The sequence below is a fragment of the Urocitellus parryii genome, chromosome 6 (assembly GCF_045843805.1).
Source record: "Urocitellus parryii isolate mUroPar1 chromosome 6, mUroPar1.hap1, whole genome shotgun sequence".
In the NCBI taxonomy this organism is placed as follows: Eukaryota; Metazoa; Chordata; class Mammalia; order Rodentia; family Sciuridae; genus Urocitellus; species Urocitellus parryii.
Genome location: NC_135536.1, coordinates 183,227,519 through 183,247,870, shown reverse-complemented (window position 1 = coordinate 183,247,870; position 20,352 = coordinate 183,227,519). Strand labels below are relative to the sequence as shown.

Here is a 20,352-nt window from a genome sequence, read left to right as displayed (position 1 = left end):
AACTTTCATTTCTTCTGGGAAGGAGGAGATATAACCCTCCCCCCCAAAAACAGCCTTTTACAAAACCGGCCTTTGATAAACGGGGACTAATAAAACATCTTACAAATGCTACTCTGCTGGGTAGAATTGATGCTCAGATCTCCAGCAGGCCCACCCTTTCATTCCGGTCCTAATGCCTAATTTAGTGGGGGAGAAAATCAATTCTGTTTTAATTTCATGAGAAAAATGGTGAATGAAAGAAAAGTGCAATAAAGTGAATCTTCAGCCTTGGGCCCCCCACGGATCCAAAATGTGTGATTATGTGATCAATGGATTCCTCCTCGGAAGGCCTCTTCAATCTGCCCCCTGCCTTTGCCTCTGACAAGGAGGCGGAAGTTCCAGGCTGGTCAGAGAAACCCTTCGGGGTATTTGAGAAATTTAGTTCGGCCTCAGGTCGCCTAATTTTCTCCACACTTGAAACTCATTTCCACCCAACTCCTTTTGATTTTGGCCTCTGAATACCCACTCCTCTTGCCAGCAGCTGTCCCTGCTTCTTTCAACTCCTGGCACATCTTCTCAGTCCAGGGTCCTTCAACAGCAGGATCCCAGGGCAGAGGTTCTGGTCTCCCTGGAAGCAACACTGCTAGTCCCCAGGAGCATCAAGGTCAAGGGGGGATTCTGGGTCCCAAGCCTGGCTCTGCTCCTTACTAGCTGTGACAACCCAGGGAAGTTATTTTCCCTAAGCCCTAGTTTTCTCATCTGCAAAATGGGACTAATAAGGGAGTCCTCTCTTTAACTTGAGGGGATTGAATGAGTAATGCCTGGGAGGGTTTAGCCAGAGGCCTGGCAGACGATGACTGCTCACAAATGTTCACTTGCATTCTTATTGCTGCCATAACAGGTGGTCCCGCTGGATGGCTCTAGACTTAAGATATTTTGGCTTCACAGTGATGCAAAAGGGGACCCTGACAACCACTGTTTTTCACTTTCAATTGAGTATTCTGTAAATTCCATGAAATATGCCACACTCCATGAAATATGCCACACTTTATTATAAGCTTCAATTTTGATCATTTCGCACAACTGTAGGCTGACATAAGTTTTGAGAATGTGTAAGGTAGGCTAGGCTAAGCTACGATGGTGGACCTAGGCAGGTCAGGTACATTACATGCCCGCCCAACCTCTCTCTCTCTCTCTCTCTCTCTCTCTCTCTCTCTCTCTCTCTCTCTCTCTCTCTCTCTCTCTCTCTCTCTCTCTCCCTCTCTCTCTCTCCTTCCTTCCTTCTTTCCTAGGGATTGGACCCAAGACCACATGCATACCAAGCAAGTGCTTAACTACTGAGTTACATTTCCCACCCCATTAAATGCATTTGACTTATGATATGGATTTATTGGGATATAATTCCATCATGAGCCAAGGGACACTTGTCACTGCTACAGGAACATGAGGAACAGAGGGTTGAGCCTTTGGCTTCTGACATCATGGTTCCATGATTTCCAATTAGTCAATCATTAAGATTGATAGATTAGCCAATCAGTAAGACTGAGCACACATTTTTTTTTTGGTCCTCTTTTTAAAAATATTTAATTTGGGGCTGTGATCATGGCTCAGTGGTAGAACACTCGCTGGGCACCTGTGAGGCACTGGGTTCCATCTTCAGCACCACATAAAAATAAAAAAATAAAATAAATGTATCAAAAATTAAATAATTTTAGACTTATAGGAAAATTATAAAATTAGTACAGAGTTTCAGTATGCCCTCTCCCAGATTCCCTGAATGTTAGTGTCTTATCCGTAGCACAGTGATTGAAACCAGGAAGCTATCATGTGAAGAGTACTATACAGGCCTATTTGCATTCCACCTTGTTTTTCCCACCAATCTCCTCTGCCAATCAATCCAGGATCCTAATTGCACTTAGTTATTAGTTATTCCTTGGTCACCTCCACTCTGGGGCCACTCCTCATTCCTTGCCTCTTATGCTTTTGGCTCTTTTGAAGAGTGCTGGTCAATTATTCTGTAGACGGCCCTTTAATTTTTGTTGTTGTTGTTGACATTTTTTCCTGATTAGATTGTGATTGTGTTTGTTTAGCAAAAATGCCGCTCAGTTGCTGTGCCCTTCTCAGAGCCTCCTTATCTAGAGGCACCTGAGGCCCGTAGTTCTCATTACTGGTTTTCGTTGTTACCTGATCACCTGATTAGGAAGGCACCATGTATTTGTTGAGCATCTACTGTATTTCCTTTTTGAGATACAAAAGAGAATAAAATGTTGAAATCCATGCTTTCAAGGAATCTCTCAAGTCTAATGGACAAATTTTCTGGTTACTATCAACTGAATGACAAATAACCCCCAGATTTAGTGGCACGAAACAATTTTATTGTGCTAATAAATTCTGTGGGTCCAAATTTATAAACTATGTTTATTCAGTTGTATTACTTATGCAGATGAAGGCTTCGCTGTGCTGCTTCCATACATGCACTCATGGTGCTTTGGTGGTGTCCACCTTCTCTACAACTCTCTCTTGCTCTTCTCTCTTCCCTGGCCCACACTCTGTCCTCCTTCCCCTTCCTAATACTCCATCTTCTATTTTCAGGTCTTGTTTTTCCCCCTTAGTTTTCACATATGAGAAAAACTATACTGTCCTTATTTATCTGTGTCTGACTAATTTCTGATTCCATCACCATTTTCCTTCAAGTGACATGATTTCATCCTCTTTTATGGCTGAATAAAACCCCATTGTGGGTACATACCATGGTTTTTATCCACCCATCTGTTGGCCAGCTAGGCCGATTCCATCTCTTGGCTACTGTGCGTAGGCTGCAATAAACATGGGTATGCAGAGTCCCTTTTGTATGCTGACTTTATTTCCTCTGGATGCATACCCAGGAGTGGGAGAGCTGGATCCTATGGTAGATCCATTTTTAATCTTTGGAGGCACTCCAAACCTGTTTTCATAGGGACTGTACTAATTTACATTCTGTAGGTCAGAAATTTGGGAGGGTGTAGGAGGACTGGCTTGTTTCAGCCCCAGGATGTCTGAAGTCTCAGCCGAGAAGACACACACAGACAGGATGACTGAGATGGCACAGAACTGGAGTCGTCTGTGGACTTCTGGATTAGCAGTCTAGGACCTGGAAGACTGTGCCCATCTGGGGCTACACGTGGCCTCTTCATGTGTCTTGTGCTTTCTCACACATGGCCTTGCCCGAGGAGTCAGACTTTCTATACAGCCACTAAGATGCTGTAGGTACCAGTGTCCCCATGGACAAGTCAGAAGCTGCACTGCATTTTACAGCCCTGTCTTAGAGGTCGCACAGTGTCATTTCCTCCACATTCTATTGGTCCCAGCAGCCACAAATCCTCTAAGACTCAAGAGGGGAGACATTAACTCTGCCTCTGGATGGGAAGAATGTCAAAGGCTTTATGCAAAAATAAGAAACCAAAGAATTTTCTCCTTACATAGATTTGATATCTTGGAGCTAAGAGAATAAGAGTTTCACCAGCTTGGATCTCCTTAATTGTCACTTATAGAGTAACTGAGAGCCAACTCTGTGCCCAACTAGTGTGGACCCGGCTGCTGGGGAATGCTTGCTGGGTCTCTCCTGGGGGAGGCAGGTTTGGAGATGCCCACTACAAAGCCTTGTGCTCTAACAATCATAGCCTCCAGCCAATCCCTCCACCTAGGGATGGGTCACACAGGGGTGGGCACAGAGAAGCCAAAGGCAGTGCACCAGGGTGGGTGAAGAGTGCTGAGTTTTAGCGTCAGAATGACCTCCTTTCAAATCCCAACTGTACTACACCAGGATTTGTTACATTTTCATTCTTAATCCTCATTTATTCAGTCCACCTTATGGACCCTTACTTTATGCCTGGCTGGGTGCTTGACAGTCATTATAATAAATAAATAGGACCCAGGCATTTCCCTCTATGAAGGCTCTCCCAGACTAGCTCTGCCAAAAAGACTGTTGGTATAGCTGTGAGGTTCCAGAGAGCAGGGTCATGAGATTAGTTAACTGCTCTCACATCCATGCCCAAAGCCAACCGGAGAGAAATTGGTCATGCAACTTAGCTATTTAACCAGGTTAAACTTCACAGAACAGAAATCAACTGAGTGAGGAGCTGGAAGGCAAGCCGCTTACATTCAGAAGCCCAGGAAATATTGCTAGGCGGACTAAAAGCCACTGGGAATATCACTAGACAGACTCATTAAGCAAGAAGGTTTCTGTGAAAATCACCAAATCATAGCACCCGGACACAGACACCCCAGCTTGAGATTAAAAGCCAAAAGGAGGTTTAAGCTTAATATTATTAAACTGCATTATGACAGTTTAGGCAGAAAGAGGTTAGACTATCTGCGTTGAACATGGCCCTGTTATGTGGCTGTGACCTCCCTCCTGGTGAAGGGGAGGGAGGGGAGGAGACTGGGAAGTTGCCCATGCTCAGGATTGGAGCTGGCAGAGGGAGCAGTTAGGGCCCTGGGCATGCTAAGCATTCACTCCACCTCTGAGCCACACCCTGGACTCCAGAGCAGGAGTCTTACTGAGCTTTCTCCTCACATTCCTATGGGTCACAGCAATCTCCCTCACTGGACCTGAGTTTACAAAGACTCCCCAGGGCTCAGACGTGCCGACTCCATACTCAAGAGCTCAGTGAACATCTGCTGTACATTCTATTTTGCAGCCACAAAGACCCACACAGGTGCCAAACCCTAGCAGGCCACTCTCTGTTGTTCCTTAAACATTTTATTTGGACAAAATTTTAAATTTAGAAAGAAGTTGCAAAAAATAAAATTAGTATAGAGAGTTCTGAACCCTATGTGTGGCTTCTCCTCAGCCCAGCGCCTTAGCAGGGCATATTTATCAAAATTTAAGAACCCATGCCAGGGCATGATGATTGAGTGGACTCCAGACTTCTTTGATTCCCCCCCCCCATTTTCCCACGGATGTCCCTTTTTCTCTTCCAGGCTCCATGTGCTGAGTTGACATGTCCCTTGTTATCTGAAATCAGCCATCAGAGTTGATGACCAGATTGCAGAATCTGGCCATTTCTCCGTCTTTCCTTATTTATGACCTTGACACTTTGGAAGTGATGATGGTACTGTGTCTGGGTTTGTCTGACAGTTTCTCATCAGCAGACTGATGAGAAAATGTTTGGGGGAAGAAGACCAAGGAAGTCACGTGTCCTCCTCATCACATCCTGTTAGAGGCACTCGATCCCCTCATGACCCGTCAGTGGGGCTCTCGATCTTGCTCTCCTGGTGGAGCCAGTGTCTTTGGGGTTGCTTTGCTTTTAAGAAATCCTTCTGTCTTCTGTGTTCCATCCATCCAAAGGGAGTCACTGGGTTCAGCCCACCCTGGAGGTGGGGGCAGGCTCCATCTCCTAATGGGATCAAAGAATTCCTGGCTTTATGTTCAAACCACAACGGTAACTAGTAAATTTTGGAGAAGATACTTTGAGGCTATGCAGATCTTTTCCCTGGTTTCACCCACTGGATTTCCCACCACCAGGGCCTCCTGCTGCAGCCCACCCCTGTGGCATCCCAGTGGTGACACTCTGGTTCCCTCCAGCATCTGTAGGAGGCAGCTTTCCCTGGTACACACTACCTCTCAGAGTTCTTTGACTTCATCCTCTTCCTGCTCTGAGTCCCAGAGACACTGCTATCAGCCCTAGTTGAATCTCCTTGGTAGCTTGAAAACATACTCATGCCCAGGGCCTTATAGCCAGAGAATTTGATGTAATTTGTCTATGATTAGGGCCAGGGACTGGTAGTTTTTAAAAGGTCCCCTGAGCAGTCTGTGCTCAGCCAGAGCTGGGGACCATAGACTAAGACCAACTCTCTGTTTCTCTCTATGAAGTTGTCGTTTTGCTCTCTGGCAAAAGCAGTTACTCCCACATCTGTGTTCCCAAAGGACTCGACTCTCCAGAATATCCATTGATGCCTGCATTTGTCCCCAAAGAATTCAGGAACTTGGCCTGCTTCACATGCCTCTTCCTTGCCCAGAGCCCAACACAGAGCCTGGCAAGAAGCAGGTTCTCAGTGAGTAGAGTGGTGGATTGAAGGCACCAGCAGGTCCCCACAGAGGCCAAGGTCCCCATGCTCTTCTTGGCTCCAGTCTTAGGAACCACAGGAATAGCCGTGAGTGTCAGTCATGGACACAGTTCGGTTGTTATAACCGTCCCCAGCTCTCTAGGAAAAAAGGCTCCCGGCCAAGAAGTCACCCTCACGTGCAATGTGGGCATCTGCCTGTCCCCGCTGTTCTTCAGAAGGGCCGTGCTCATGCTGTATTTTAAAATTGCTGAGAAACCAAAGAGCTGGCGCTGTACTGTGTAGCCAGAAACTACCTTGAGCTGGTTTCCTTCTGCACTTTGGGCCTCCAAGTCCACCTGGATGGCCAAGACCTTGTTTGTGAACACTTTTCCAGGAAATCCAAAAAGGAGAAAATATTTTAACCCATTGTTTGGAACTGGAAGAAAAGAAGCTTTTAGTCAAAGAAGGGGCCACGCTGGTCTATTTTATGTGTGGCCTTGTTAAAACTCTGGTCTATTGAGACTTTTGGAATAGGAGCTGGAAGCCCTGGGAGAGAGGCAGGAGCAGCCGGGAGGCCTGCTGTAGAGTGATGAGCTTCCCAAGGCGTTGAGGATGAAGACGTAAGCTAATAGTGAGAGGGAAGGGAGCAAGTTACAGAGGATGCTTCTGGAGTATCATGCTGTGGGTGGCAGATCTTGACTCAGTTTACACTACTGTCAGTGATGCCTGGTGCTGTTGTGGATTTCCTCGAGTTTTATTGTTTTTTTTTTTAATTTTTACTTAATTGTTGATTTAATACACCTTGCCTCTGATCATGACGCACATGTGAACTCCCTGTTGTTAACCCAGCCTGTGTATGCATATGCAATGAGAGTATTTGGCTAGCCTGATAAAAATCACACTGGCTCAATGCGGGGTTTTCTCTTTGGCCGTGGTCCCTTTGAATGACCCTGTGGTCCTGCCAGCCATCCCTGGTTTGTCCTCTCTCTGTTTTGTGGCAGCAGCATTCACTCACCAGTGGGAAGATGGGACCCTGGTGAGGCTGAGGCCCCAGAGAGCACTTGGCTCTGTGCACGGACCTCTCCTTGCTGCACCTGCCTGATGGCCCTCGGGCTGCCCACTCCACTGGCACGCTGGGTTAGTGGCCACCGGTCCAGCTCTGAATGTTTCCCCTCTCCTGTGGCTACAGAAACCAGAATCCAAACACAAACTTGCCCAGCTTGCTGTCCACTCACAGTCACCCTGGACTTGTCTCCTGGACCTTGCCCACCCAGGCTGGTTTCTCTGCCTGGAACCCAGGGGGCTCTTTCCTCTGCCCTGACTGTACCATCCTGCAGGTGCTGGTTCCCATCTCTCCTGAGATGCCTTCCTGAGCGCTCTGGGTTTAGCACTGCACAACCCAGCCTACATTTTCACTGTTTCCTCTCTTGGCCTCAATTTCCTTAGCTTAGGAATAGGAACAATCATGAAGAATCCATGCTATTTTTTCCAGAATTAAATGAGTTGAGTTTTATGCTAGCCCCCCCTCTCAGTGCCTGGAACACACATGGTGTGCACTCCACCACTACCCAGGGGCTTCTGAGTCCTGGCCACCTCCCCATCCCTACTGTCTTCAGCTCTTCCCCTCACCCCCATCACCACCTCATCCTCAGGACCAGAGTCTTCTCATGGGCTCTGTTTGAACAAGACTGATGTAGTCTTTCTCCAATAAACAAGTAAGCCCTTCCTGTTGGGACCCTACAGGGAAATTGTGTCTTTCTGTTCTCCCTGTGTTTCTTGTCCCCTCCCTTCAGCCCAGGAAAAAGAGCACCTGTTGCTCCTAAGACATCCTCTGGTCCCTTGCAGCTGGGGCTCTGGTGCAGAACTTAGTGTCACTCACATATTCCTGGGACCCTCATGACTAAACCAAGAGACTGTCTTTCAGGAGTAAAGAAGCTGGAGGTCACTCTGTAAGATAAACTAAAACCGAAAGACTAAGCAATTGCTCAAGCCACTCAGCCAACTTGATCATTCATTTATACGTCCTAGGAGACGAAATGTTGAACAAAGAACCTTGCCCTCTTGGACCTTACATTCTAGCACAAGGATTTAAATAAAGGTCCAGAGATTAAATATTTTAAACCATGTGGACCTTAGAGGCTCAGTCTCAACTACTTAATTCTGCCACGGTCGTGTGAAAGCAGCCGCAGACTGTACCTAAAGTGAATGAGGTGGCTGTATTCCAATAAAACCTTACTTCCAAAAACAGGTGATGAACTGGATTTGGCTTTCAGACCATATTTTGCTAACCCTTGGACTAGGTAATTACATGGTTCAATAGAGTTGGTGAGTCAAAGGAGAGATATGCCACTTTGGGAACATAAAATAGGAGGACCTGGGAACCACAGGAGGTGTTCATGAAAAGTGTCATTTTAACTGTGGTATATATACACAATGGAACATTACTCAGCATTAAAATAAAATAAAATCATGGCACTTGCAGGTCAAGGGATGGAGTTGAGGATATAATGCTAAGTGAAGCAAGCCAATCCCCCAAAACCAAAGAATGTTTTCTTTGCTATGAGGATGCAGACTCATAATGGTGATGGTAGGGGAGCATGGGAGGAATGGAGGAACTTCAGATAGGACAAAGGGGAGAAGAGGGAAAGGAGGGGGCCAAGGGGTAGGGATGGTGGTGAAATGAGTTAGACATCATTACCCTAAGTACATGTATGAAGACATGAATGATGTGAAAATACTTTGTGTACAGTCAGTGACTTGAAAAATTGTGCTCTATATGTCTAATATGAAATGAATTGCATTCTGCCATCATGTATAACAAATTAGAATAAATAATTTAATTTTTTTTAAAAAAAGAAAAGTGTCATTTTTAAGTGAAATCTAAGAATAAAGAGGGATGAATTACTTGAAGAGGAAGCCTGGGAAGGAAGGAAGAAGTGTTTCAAGATGACAGACTAGCTGGTGCAAAGGCCCTGTGGCAAAAGAGGTCATTCATGGCTTTTTTCCAAGTACTGAAGTAAGGGTTGAAAGGCAAGAGGAAGGGCAGTTGAAGCCACCTCGTGCAGGACAAAAATGAAGTCTTAATCCTGAGAGCTATGGGAAACCATTGTACTTATGACTTCATTGAATTTTTGTGAATGAAGTGCTCATTCTGGTTTCTAGCAGGGGATTCCACTGTGACCAACCAGAGGAGAAGGGGGACACACTGTAGCACTTTATTATAGCTAGAGCCCATCCCTGGAACCCCAAGATGATCGACAGACAGCTCAGCATCTTTTTCCCCATGAACCCTTTATTTTGTGCTTTCTCTACTTGCTAGCAGATCTTCCCTTTCCTCCACTTCTGAATGAAGATTTTTACTGCACTATGCAGTGACGGCCACATCTCCACCCCATTCCATTTTTTTCTTACCTTTCTTCTTTCCCTCCCCAGTCGGATCCCCGACTAACTTTGTAAAACTTGCAAGTTAAATTTTTCAAAGAATGTTTCTGACAAAGCAGTGGGAATTAGATTTGGTGAAGCCCTTCATAAAAAATTGAAGACATGCTATATTAACATACATTGATTTATTCATAGTGTTTCATTACAAGTAAGTGAGGATCCTGTAATACCAGGAAAGGTTAGGAGAGCAGGGGAGTGCGGTATATTATATTGACAGCTCCGTGGAAATTGAGTCGCTTTTGGATTGAATTTGGAGCGTAGGAACGGAGCTGGCTAGTAAATAAGGCATGAGTTTTACCTCCCAGGGTCTGTATATCAATGGAGTTGCCACCAGCCCAGGCAGGAGGACAGGGACAGGAATTTTGAAGGAATAAGAAAGCATGTCCGCTCCACTGGCATGCTGGGGCTGGTGGCCACTAGCCCGGCTCTGAGCGCTTTTCTCTTCTGTGGCTACAGAAGCCAGAATCCAGAAGCCCCGTTTGCTCCCCACTTGACAGTCACCTTGTACTTGCCTCCATGCAGACTTTGGCCACCCCATCAGGACTTTGCCCAGGCTGGTCCTTCTGCCTGGAACCCAGGGGGCTCTTCCCTCTGCCCTGACTGTGCCTTCCTGCAGGTGCTACTTCCCATCTCTCCTGAGATGCCTTCCTGAGCGCTCTGGGTTTGGCACTGCTCAGAAGCAGAGCCTAGGATGAGGATTCAGAGCTAAGCAGATTCCTGAGAAGTTTTGAAAATAGCAGTGAGGACCTAGGGACTGGGGAAGAGAGAAATTCATAACCAATGAGCAGAGTGTGTTGGAGCCAGCTGCCTTGCAAGACGAAGGATACCACAAGACAGGAGCCTGGGGAATTAACGGGGCACCCCCAGTCAGTCACTGGGAGCACCTCATCAGGAAGCCCTCACGCACAGAGGGCGGAAGGCTTGTAGCGCTGGCCTCTCAGAAGGGAGGGAGACCAGAGGGAACCTGGGACAGGCCCCTTAGAGCAACCTGAGCAATGAGTAAGACCATCAGGTTCCACCTGTGAAAGCGCTCTGCACTTCTCCTGGGCTCACTCTGCTCCGGGCCAAATCTGCTCTTGTGAGCACGTGGCATCAGTTTCTACTCCACCCCTGCTGCACACAGGACAGAGAAAGCATCTCTTTCTCCTCAGCACTTGGTGCCACTGCCAGAAACAGCCAATCGCTTATTTTTAAAGTTCAGTTGGTGTGTTCCCTTTCCTGCCTGGATCTGACCATTCTGTAAGTTTGGCATATCCGTGATGGGAGATAAAATGACCTGAACTGTCTGTACAGCTAGCTGGCTTGCCTCTCTCTAGAATGCAAGCCACTCGAGGATGGGCTTCTGTCCATTTGGAGTCCCCAGTAGCATACAGTGCAGAGCCGGAAGTACAAGAATATGCAGGAAATGTTGGATGTTGGTGAAGGAGCAAAGGAGCGGATAAGTGGATACATTCTTAACTAGTGAGCCGTGTCTGCAGGCCAGGCAGTGTGGTGCAGAATAACAAGCACAGGCTTTGAGGTCAAGACCGGGGTTGAATCCAGCATCAGGATGGATGATGGAGTAAACCTAAGAATGCATGATTGGCATCTGCATGGGATGCATGGTGACTCTCAGGACACGTGAGGAAGATGCCAGACACAAAAGAGCACACACTGTTGGATTCTTAACAGTTCAAAACAGGCAAAACCAGTCCATGCTGAGAAGTGAGGTGAGCCTTGCTAGGGGAGGCAGGAAGGATTGGAAGCAGGCCTGAGGGGAAAGGCTTGGGTCTGGGAACTTTCTGTTTCTTGATTTTATCACTCTTTGGTTTGCAAAAATTCTGGAGCAGTAAAGTTCTCTGTATGTATATTATAGTTTAATAAAACACATTTAATGGAACAAACAAGGTAAGAAAACAAACAAAAATCCTATGTGTGCTTACTGCATAATTCAGACACATGGCTCTCAAAGTGGGACCCATGGTGGCCAGCGCCACATGCCCAACCTTCAGTTACCTTCACAGCAAGGTAAGTGCAGAAATTGAGAGTGAGCACTCCAGAATCTTTTACACTGTGACATCCACCTGTGTGGTCAGTGGCCAGTGGACACAAGTCATGGCCCAGTGTAGACAGGTTTTATTGCTGAACTTGCAGGATAAGCCATGTGGGGTGGGGACTTTGGATTACTATTGATCCAGAGTGGATTGGAAAACCCCAAACTGGGTCTTTGCCACTGATAGTTTGAAACATGTCGATTTAATGCAGGTAATTTCCAGTGGAGGTTCAGTTTCTCCATTATTAAAATGAAAACAATACTTGTTCCCCCACATTTGGGGGAAGAGCAACCAGATAAGGCAGGAAACACCAGGATGTAAACCATATCCCTGTGGAGGGCCGGCCCCGGGATCTGCAATTTAACAAGCCTTCTTCATAATTCTTACTGGGTTACTGCATTTAGACATTGTTCTTAAGCACCAGTCTCAGAGAGCTACTTACTGTACTTCTGAAATGTGTTGAAGTGTCCTTTAAGCATAAATTCCCCACCAGATTTCTCAATATAAATATGAATTTTATATGAATATTAGAATATAAACTGTCTCATTAAATATTTTTATGCTGATCACAGGTTGAGATGTTGAAATTCTGAATATATTGGGTCCAACAAGATATAACTTCCCTTTCTTCTTTTTAATGCTATGACTCGAACACAGAAAATGACATGTGTGGCCACGTTCTCTTTCTATTGGTGTGGCTGCTCCAGCAGGGGGCAATTCAGGGGCTGGGTTGATCTGCAAAGTGGACAGCAGGAGGTGGCTCTGCAGGACTTACTGACTGTAGCTCATCTGCTGTCATCTGTCCACCTCTGATATTCCGGCCAAATGAACCCCTTCCTGCTCTCTGAGTGGCTGTTGGTTTCTCTGTCGCCTTGCCATGCAGATCAACTACAAGGCTGTGGGCTCACTGGACCCCAGTGCCGACCTCTCCAGCCAGAGGGGGAAAGTGTTTAAGCTCCGGAATGAAACTCACCACCTCTTTGTGGGTCTGTACCCAGGAACCACCTACTCCTTCACCATCAAGGCCAGCACCGCCAAGGGTTTTGGACCCCCGGTCACCACTCGGATTGCCACCAAAATTTCAGGTATCTCTTTTAGAAATCAAAAAGGAAGAAAAATTGTCCCTTACTCCTCCCCCATTCCTAATTTTCCCGAGAGTAAGAAGAGACAGAGTCAACTGTCGCTGCAGGGTACAGTATGTCAACAACTAGAAGGCAGTCCCTAGTGGGTTACTGTTGCAGCCTTACAAAGGAACCTAATCAATGAACTTCCTAAAGTGTAAAAAAATACATTAAATCAGGTGTCAGTTCACCAGATGACTTTCCCCAGGGTCACATTAAATAGTGTGAATATGGTTGATGTAGAGAGAGGGGGAAAGGACACCCTTCAAAGCCAGTTTGTAATTTTATTCTGAGAAATATTCTTTTTGCCAGTGCAAGACCCAATATGATTGCTCATGAGGCCTCTGATGAAGAAATAAATGAATGAATGACCATTCCCAAGCTACAGTGACCCCAGTATCCCAGCTGCCATGTCCGTCCGGGCTGCCTTCACCACTGGAGAGCATCCTCTCGGAATGCCTTTCCTAAAACCACTTTCACCTTTCAGAATCTCTCCACCATTCTGGTGTAGAAGCACACACATTTTGTGTGTGGTTTCCAACACCACGATGTTTTGTAGCTTAATATTTCTACTTATTCGGATCCCATAAGCATTCCCCCTGTTGCCGAATTGCTCTCTTTAATGTTCCGTCAAGTGGATGGACGTCATTTAATTAAACATTCCCCTGTGGTTGGATATATTTGGTGCCTCCATGTTTTTGTAAAATAACACTTCAATAAACGTGTTACAAAATAAAGTGTAATTCGTTGGTTCGGATTATAACTTTAGGATTAAATTCAGAAATTGAAAAACTGAATTAAAAGGGAGGTGGGTTTTAATAGCTCTTAATATAAATGGCTAAATTACCTTTTCAAAGGATTAGGTTTAGTCACACTCCTCTCGGGGTGGAGAGGGTCTCACGAAAAAAAGAAAAAGTAGGGGGGGGGAACTAATTCATCATTACTTTCATTTGCATTTAAATGCGTTTAACATGGTTGACTTTGCTTTTGCTTCTTTATTAACTGTGTATATTTCTTGCATGTATCTGTATTCCTTGAGGAACTCTGCGATTCTTTAGGGTGACTGGTCACATCAATGCCACCTTTCTCCAGGCTGCTGCTCCTTGAAGGAGCCTCCAGGTGGCAGGTTGGAAGTCAGGGCTTCCTGTGACGCATGTGACTCCCTCTAGTCATCTGGAGGGTCTATAAGGGTGGCATCAAGGGGAGGTGGTGGGTGCGGTTAGGGAACTGTGCTGAGCTCACCCCCATCTCTGTTCCCTCTGCAGCTCCATCGATGCCTGAGTACGACACGGATACCCCCCTGAATGAGACGGACACAACCATCACGGTGATGCTGAAGCCCGCTCAGTCCCGGGGAGCCCCGGTCAGGTGAGGAGGTTCTTCCTTTGGCGTTTGCAGCTTTCCTTCCCAGTACCATACACAACTCCGGTAGAGTCATGTGACTGGCCGTGTGCACGGGCCACACAGGCCAGGAGCCAGACTTCCCAAAGAGAAGAGGGTCGGCAGTCCGAGACCAATCCAGAGGGGCCTCAGAGCCAGATCATCTCCTCCCACAGTGGAGTGTTCAGAGGGAACATGCTGATAGGAACCTGAAGATGGTCAGGGAGAGAACTTTCTGGAGCATGATTATGGTAAATTTAGTAGAATTGGGAACCTGGATACAGTCCCCTGGCAAGATCACAATACTCACTCTCAGGAAGAGAGAAACAGACTTGCTGAATTCTCAAGATAACCTGCTCAGAGATCAGGAACAGACCCCAGTCTAGGGCATGGAGTGTTAGAGCCCCACAGGGACCGTGCCTTTCAGGTTACGCGACTGATTTTAACAAGAGGGCAGGAGCGTTTGGATGCCCACACAGCCCAAGCATCTCTGAAGTTAAGCTGACCAGTGTCCTTCCATGCTGCAAGCAAGGTGGGCATCTCTTTTTAGCAAGTTACATTTTGAACAAGGGCAGTGATCTTGTCCTTTGGTTTTGCTCAGAACTCCAGGTAATAGGACTAGTCCATTGAAACAAAGCTGTGCCCTGGATAGAACAACTTCCAGATTGGTGCAGTGCAGTTCCACAAACAAACATTGAGCCCCTCGTGTCATTAGAATGGAGAGTGACACAGGGACACCAATGATTCATTCAACACACATTTTTATTAAGTATCCACTCTGTCTCAGGCATTATTTCAGTACTTGGTAAAACAGTAGAGAACTAGCCATAAATAAATAAGTTAGGTTCTAAAGGAAACCAAATTGACGTGGAGGGCAGAAATATGAAAACATAATTATAATAAGGACATCCTTATAGAGATAAGCACAGCTCATTATGGGCTCTCACAGGACAGAATTCTCAGGGAGGGGACACCAGGTCACCTCTTTAATGTAAGATTTTACTCAAGTTGCAAGTGTCCACATGGGCAGAGGCACTGAGGAGAGAGGCAGCTTGCTGGAGTGGGGAGTAGCCATGCCTGCTTAGATTTGCATTAACATAAAGGTCAAGGCTGGAGGGCAGGGTGAGAGTGGGGTGTGTTTGAGAGGCTGGAGCTTCTATGAGTGCAGTGGGGAGCCACTGGAGAATTGCATGCAGCAGTATCATTCTTAGTGTCCCTGGAGGCTAAGAGACCTGTCTGGAAGAGGCTCTTGAGAAGGTCCTAGTCTTCATTTTCCAATGTACATCCAGCTCAACCCAGATATTATAGGCAGTGAAGCAGATGGAATCAACTGCCAAATTTTGGAAGTTCCTGCCTACTCTAAAGACTTTAGACAATGCTCCTTCCCACTAAGAAGAATTTCAATCCCTGTCACAGTCATGGGTCATGTTTATGGGCTTCCTACTATGGCATTTTGGTCTGAGATTCCACACATTGGTTGTTCTAGGGCTGTCTTACCCGTGATGAGCCAAAACGGAGGGTGGCTCTAAGTCACATTATGAACCCCCTTTTTTCCCTCCAGTCACTCTGCTGTAGTATGGCCATTCAATTTTCTCTGTATGCTGTGAGATATTATCTTCATTTTCAGATGAAGAAACTGAGATACCCAAAGGCAGACCGTCAGCAAGTAGGAAAACTGAGTTTGAATGTGGGATGTGTGGGTGTCAAATCATGGGTCCTGTTTTGGCCAGCAATGCCTTACTCCCTTTAAGAATTCCCTCTTCTATACAGCAGGATCAGTCACTATTTCAAAACCTTAGAAAGCTTTCCAAATGGCAAGAGTACAGCCCAGAGAAGGTCAGCCGCTTTCTCAAGGTTGCACATCAAGTTAGCAACTGGCACACAGCAAATCTCAGGTCTGACCCCAAGTCTATGACCTTTTGTAGAAGATCCAGCTCTCTGAGCCTATAAATCTATAGCAAAGGGACCTGATCCCTGGCACCTCATAGTACAGACTCCTGGTGGGGGTGGAGTTAGGCTCATTGACCCCAGTCTTCTGGCTGTGTGTGGGCCAGGGAAAGAATGTGAGTTTGTTGGCACTGAACCTGGATTTCAATCTTGCTCAATCACTGCTGTGTGAACATTAGACAAAATATCCTCTCCTCCCCTCCACCAACTCTTTTTCCCCTCTCTCTCAGACTCAATTCTCCTTATCTGTAAAGTATGGACACTATTTCACAGAGACTGAATAAAACAGGGAAATACTTAGATCCAGGCATCTAGGCATGCCTGACCCCACACACCAAGATCTTTCCCACCCCCCACCTCACCCTGGCCAAGGGGCCCTCTGAGGAGCCCAAGCCAAATGCCTGGGAAAACATTTCCAGATCCCACAAACAGAAACCCTTGCCCTTAGTTTGCACATATCTTTCACAAGCTCAGGTGCCCTTAGACTACAGTGAATGATGAGGAAAGAGAAGGAGGTGGAAGTGCCCCAGCAGCAGTGAGAAGTGAGATTGGCAGGAAGCACAGGCCACTAGGGCCACTCTACTTGTGCAGACACAGGTACTCAAATATCAACACACTGCAGCCCCTCACAGCCATGGGGCTCATTCCTTGTCCCCGTCTAACAAAAATATGTGAGATTTTAGCTTAAAAGGGCCTACTAACTTCTGCTTAGTGAGTAAGCACTTGCTGTATGCCTGAGGCCATACATAATAACATCATCTGTATCTTCACGTTTCAGTAGCGGTCTCCTGGTTTGCAAATATGAAAATTGAGATAAAAAGAAGCTTCATGAGTTGGCGCAGGCCACGAGACAACCAGTGGCACAGGCAAAATTTCAGCCCAGTGCTGACCCTAACCCTGTGCTCACTTCACTATACCATACCACCTCCCTCTGAGAAAGGTATGCATGACGTATTCTGGTGACATTTCCATCCAAAAAAATAAAATTAAAATTAAAGAAATGTCACTGCTCAAAGGGGAAGTGGTTGGTGTCTGGAAATGTCTGGCTGCTTTTCTTTCCAGGGCTCTGGATCACTGAGGGTGGGAGCTCTCTGTTATTTTCAGACCATTGCTTGGGCTTCAGCCAACAAGGGGAAGAGACTAACTAATGCCACCCAGCAAGACTTTCAGGACAACTGCAATGACAGGGTGAAAAATATCACAGTAGGTTTCAGTTACTTTAATCTATTTTTACCTTAAATCCCAGGCCCTCAGATGGGCATGTGGGGGGAAGATAGCCATTAAGTTGTTTAACACACACTTACAGAGCACTTGCTAGTTACCAGGAAGTGAGTTGAGCAAGAGGCAATGGAGATATAGCAAGAGGCCAGACAGACGCATCCCTGCCTTCTTAGGCTCATTAACCTATAAGCCTGCCTGTGAATTGGCGGGGAGGGGGCATTAGGCAAATAAGCAAACAAAACAACAAAATCAGCAGAACTTAAGGCACTACGGGGCCAGTAGAACAGGGGTCATTTTGATGGAGTGGGGCCAGGGGCAGATGGAGAGACGAGCACCACCCAGGAAGGTGGACATCGCAGAGTCCTGCAATGGAAAGGTGGGAGCAGGTGAGAAGAGTAAGAGGGACTGGGATCCCTGGACTCCCAGGAGCTCACAAGAGTCACTGGGTCAAGGAGGCCTGGAATCCTGTTTTTCAAGTGATGGGAGAAAGCAGCTCTGATATTCTGTAGCTCAGTAGGATGCATAGAGTGCACAGCAACTTTCTATATATCGTGAAATGGCGAGAAGAGAAGGATTTGAAGATTCCCAACATATAGAAATGATCAACGTGGTTTGAGGAGATGGAAATGCCAACACCCTGATGTAATCAAGATTCATTATTTACAGTGTACTTATGTGCATAAGTGCAAATATTATATATCAGGGTTTTTTTAAAGAACAGTGTTTTATTAAAAAAAAAAAAGAACTTAGAGTTGATAATTTCTTTAATTTAACTCACTTGCCTGGTGAATAAGCTGGTAGAGAAATACCATCTTCATTTCAGAGGAAAAAACTGAAGCCTAACAGGTTTAATTGACTGGTCCAAGGTCACAGGGTGCATTACACATTAAGTGTTTAGACATAGACCAAGTTTCCTGGCTCAGAGTTCATTGATCCTCCAGAAGTTCTAAGTTCTTCAGGCCTGAGGTGCCAAGGGATGACCTGATAGTCATTTGGTAGGGATACTGCCAGGTGATGTCACCTGGGGGTCCTCCAACTCTGGATTCTGTGGGCCCAACCTGTACCTTGTGAACTCTGGAGTCTCAGTCTGCCTGGAGCTACGTGCCCTCAGGCATCCCTAAACCTGAACCTTGGCCTCTACCCCCAGGTAAGTCCTTCTTCCTCCTGCCCCAGATGCTCACAGCCCAACTGACTCCAACTCCACCTCAGCTCTGCTGCTTGCTGCTCCTTGTTTGGAAGCCTCGTGGGTGGGGCTCAGGTAGAGCTGAACAGGCAGGAGGTCTGGAGCGAGAGCAGCCCAGGAGCTGCAGTGTGGGCTCCTGCAGCCGCATCCCTCCAGCCATTCACCTCCATGGCTTGGCCTATTTTTTTTTTTTAATACTCTACAATGGAGATTTATTGCTTTTGCATTGCTTTCCCCAGGCTTTCAAAGATTTATTGGTTTTTAAGTGACAGAATCCCAGAATTGCTTAAAAGATCAATCAAATAGTGACTAGAATCTAATATTCAGCTCTGACTTGAACACGCTCAACCTTCTTCCCCCACGCCCCACCTGTCATGCTGATGTATCTGTGGTAACCTTCATAAGAAAGTGACTCGGCCCTGAATTAATCACCCATAATGCAGGCCCTGGAGGAAGAACTGGGGGCAGAGCCCAGATCCCCAGGCTTCTGTGGAGGAGTGCTTTACACCCCATGTCTCCTCTCCCATCCAATCAGCCACCTGGACTGTCCACTCAGTCTCGGAATCTGCCCTGGGCTGGACTCCTTCTTCCCCCATGGCCACTCTCCCACCTCTGTGCAACCCACCAAGGTGCCCTCGCTGATTTGCCTCCTCTGGCCTCTCTTCCCTCAGTCCTCCCCCACTGAGCTGCTGGAATGGTCCTTCGGAAGCACAAATTGGATCAAGTTAACTTCCCTGCTTAAAATTCTTAAATGGGTCACTGGTTTTCTATTGCATTAAGTTCAAGCTTCTTAGCATGGAATTCAAGGCGTGTCGGTGTCGGGCTTTAACCTTATTTCTGGATTCATTTAAATTCACTCTGCCCCTTCATCAGGTTCTACTCAACAGTGACCTGTGTAATTCCTTCATGGTTCCTTCCTGAGCTTCTAAGGGGGTTCCACATTCATTTGTATGTTTTCTTTATTTTTTGTTTGTTTGTTTTGACATGCCTTTCCCTAGGTTATGAGTGCCAAGAAATCTGGGGGCTGGGCACCATGAGATTCCTTTTATTTTGGAATATCTAGACTTTAGCAAGTGCTGAAAACAAACTAAAATCTGGTTACTGGAGTAGATGACTAGTTAATTCAGCAAATCCATTTTGCCAGCCAGGTAGACACCAGCTGCTAGGACTACAGAGATGCACTTGAAAGACCTTGTCTTCAGCTACCTCTCACTCTATAATTGAGCGCCAGCTGATAGAAATTTCTAAAATAATAAAAATGCCCTTATTTATGTGTTGTCTGGTATGATTGTCATTGACTGACCACACACCTAGCTATCAAGCACCGGATACACGGCTAGTCCAGTTGAGGAACCGATTTTTATTTTAACTTAATTACTTTAATTTTCAAGAGATATTGGTGGCTAGTGACAACCATTTCATTTTTTAAGGATTATTATTTCTATTAACATGTATTAATTGTCCATATCATTAGGATTCAGTGTGATACTTGAACATATGCCTATAGTATATGCTGATCAAATCCTCAGTCCAGTCTTGTCTCCTGCACACACACCCTTCCCAACCTTTGGTTATCATTATTTCATATTCAAGCTGACTTTTTTCAGCTTTCATGTATGAGAGACAATATGCAGTACTTGTCTTTCTGTATCTGGATTATTTCTCTTAATATAATGTCCTCTATGGGCTGGGGATGTGGCTCAAGTGGTAGCGCGCTCGCCTGGCATGTGTGCGGCCTGGGTTCGATCCTCAGCACCACATACAAACAAAGATGTTGTGTCTGCCAATAACTAAAAAATAAATATTAAAAATCTCTCTCTCTCTCTCTCTCTCTCTCTCTCTCTCTCTCTCTCTCTCTTTAAAAAAATAATGTCCTCTAGTTCCAGTCATAGGATTTTATTATTTTTATGTGATGGAATGATTAATTCTCTGTTCTATATAAATGCTACTTTTCCTATAACCACTCATCTGTTGATGGGCACCTGGCATGATTCCGTATCTTAGCTAGTGTGAATAGTGC

General features: G+C 46.0%; 1 protein-coding gene across 2 annotated transcripts in view; it reads left to right on the top strand.

Annotated features, from left to right (window-relative positions):
* Ptprt (protein tyrosine phosphatase receptor type T) overlaps positions 1–20,352 on the top strand; it is a 1,043,151-nt gene that overhangs the window by 765,286 nt on the left and 257,513 nt on the right. For both annotated transcript variants that reach the window (XM_026383218.2, XM_026383217.2), the window contains exons 10-11: positions 12,364–12,565; positions 13,867–13,969. In XM_026383218.2, coding sequence (XP_026239003.1) covers positions 12,364–12,565; positions 13,867–13,969 — 305 coding nt within the window. The remainder of the gene's footprint in view (positions 1–12,363; positions 12,566–13,866; positions 13,970–20,352) is intronic.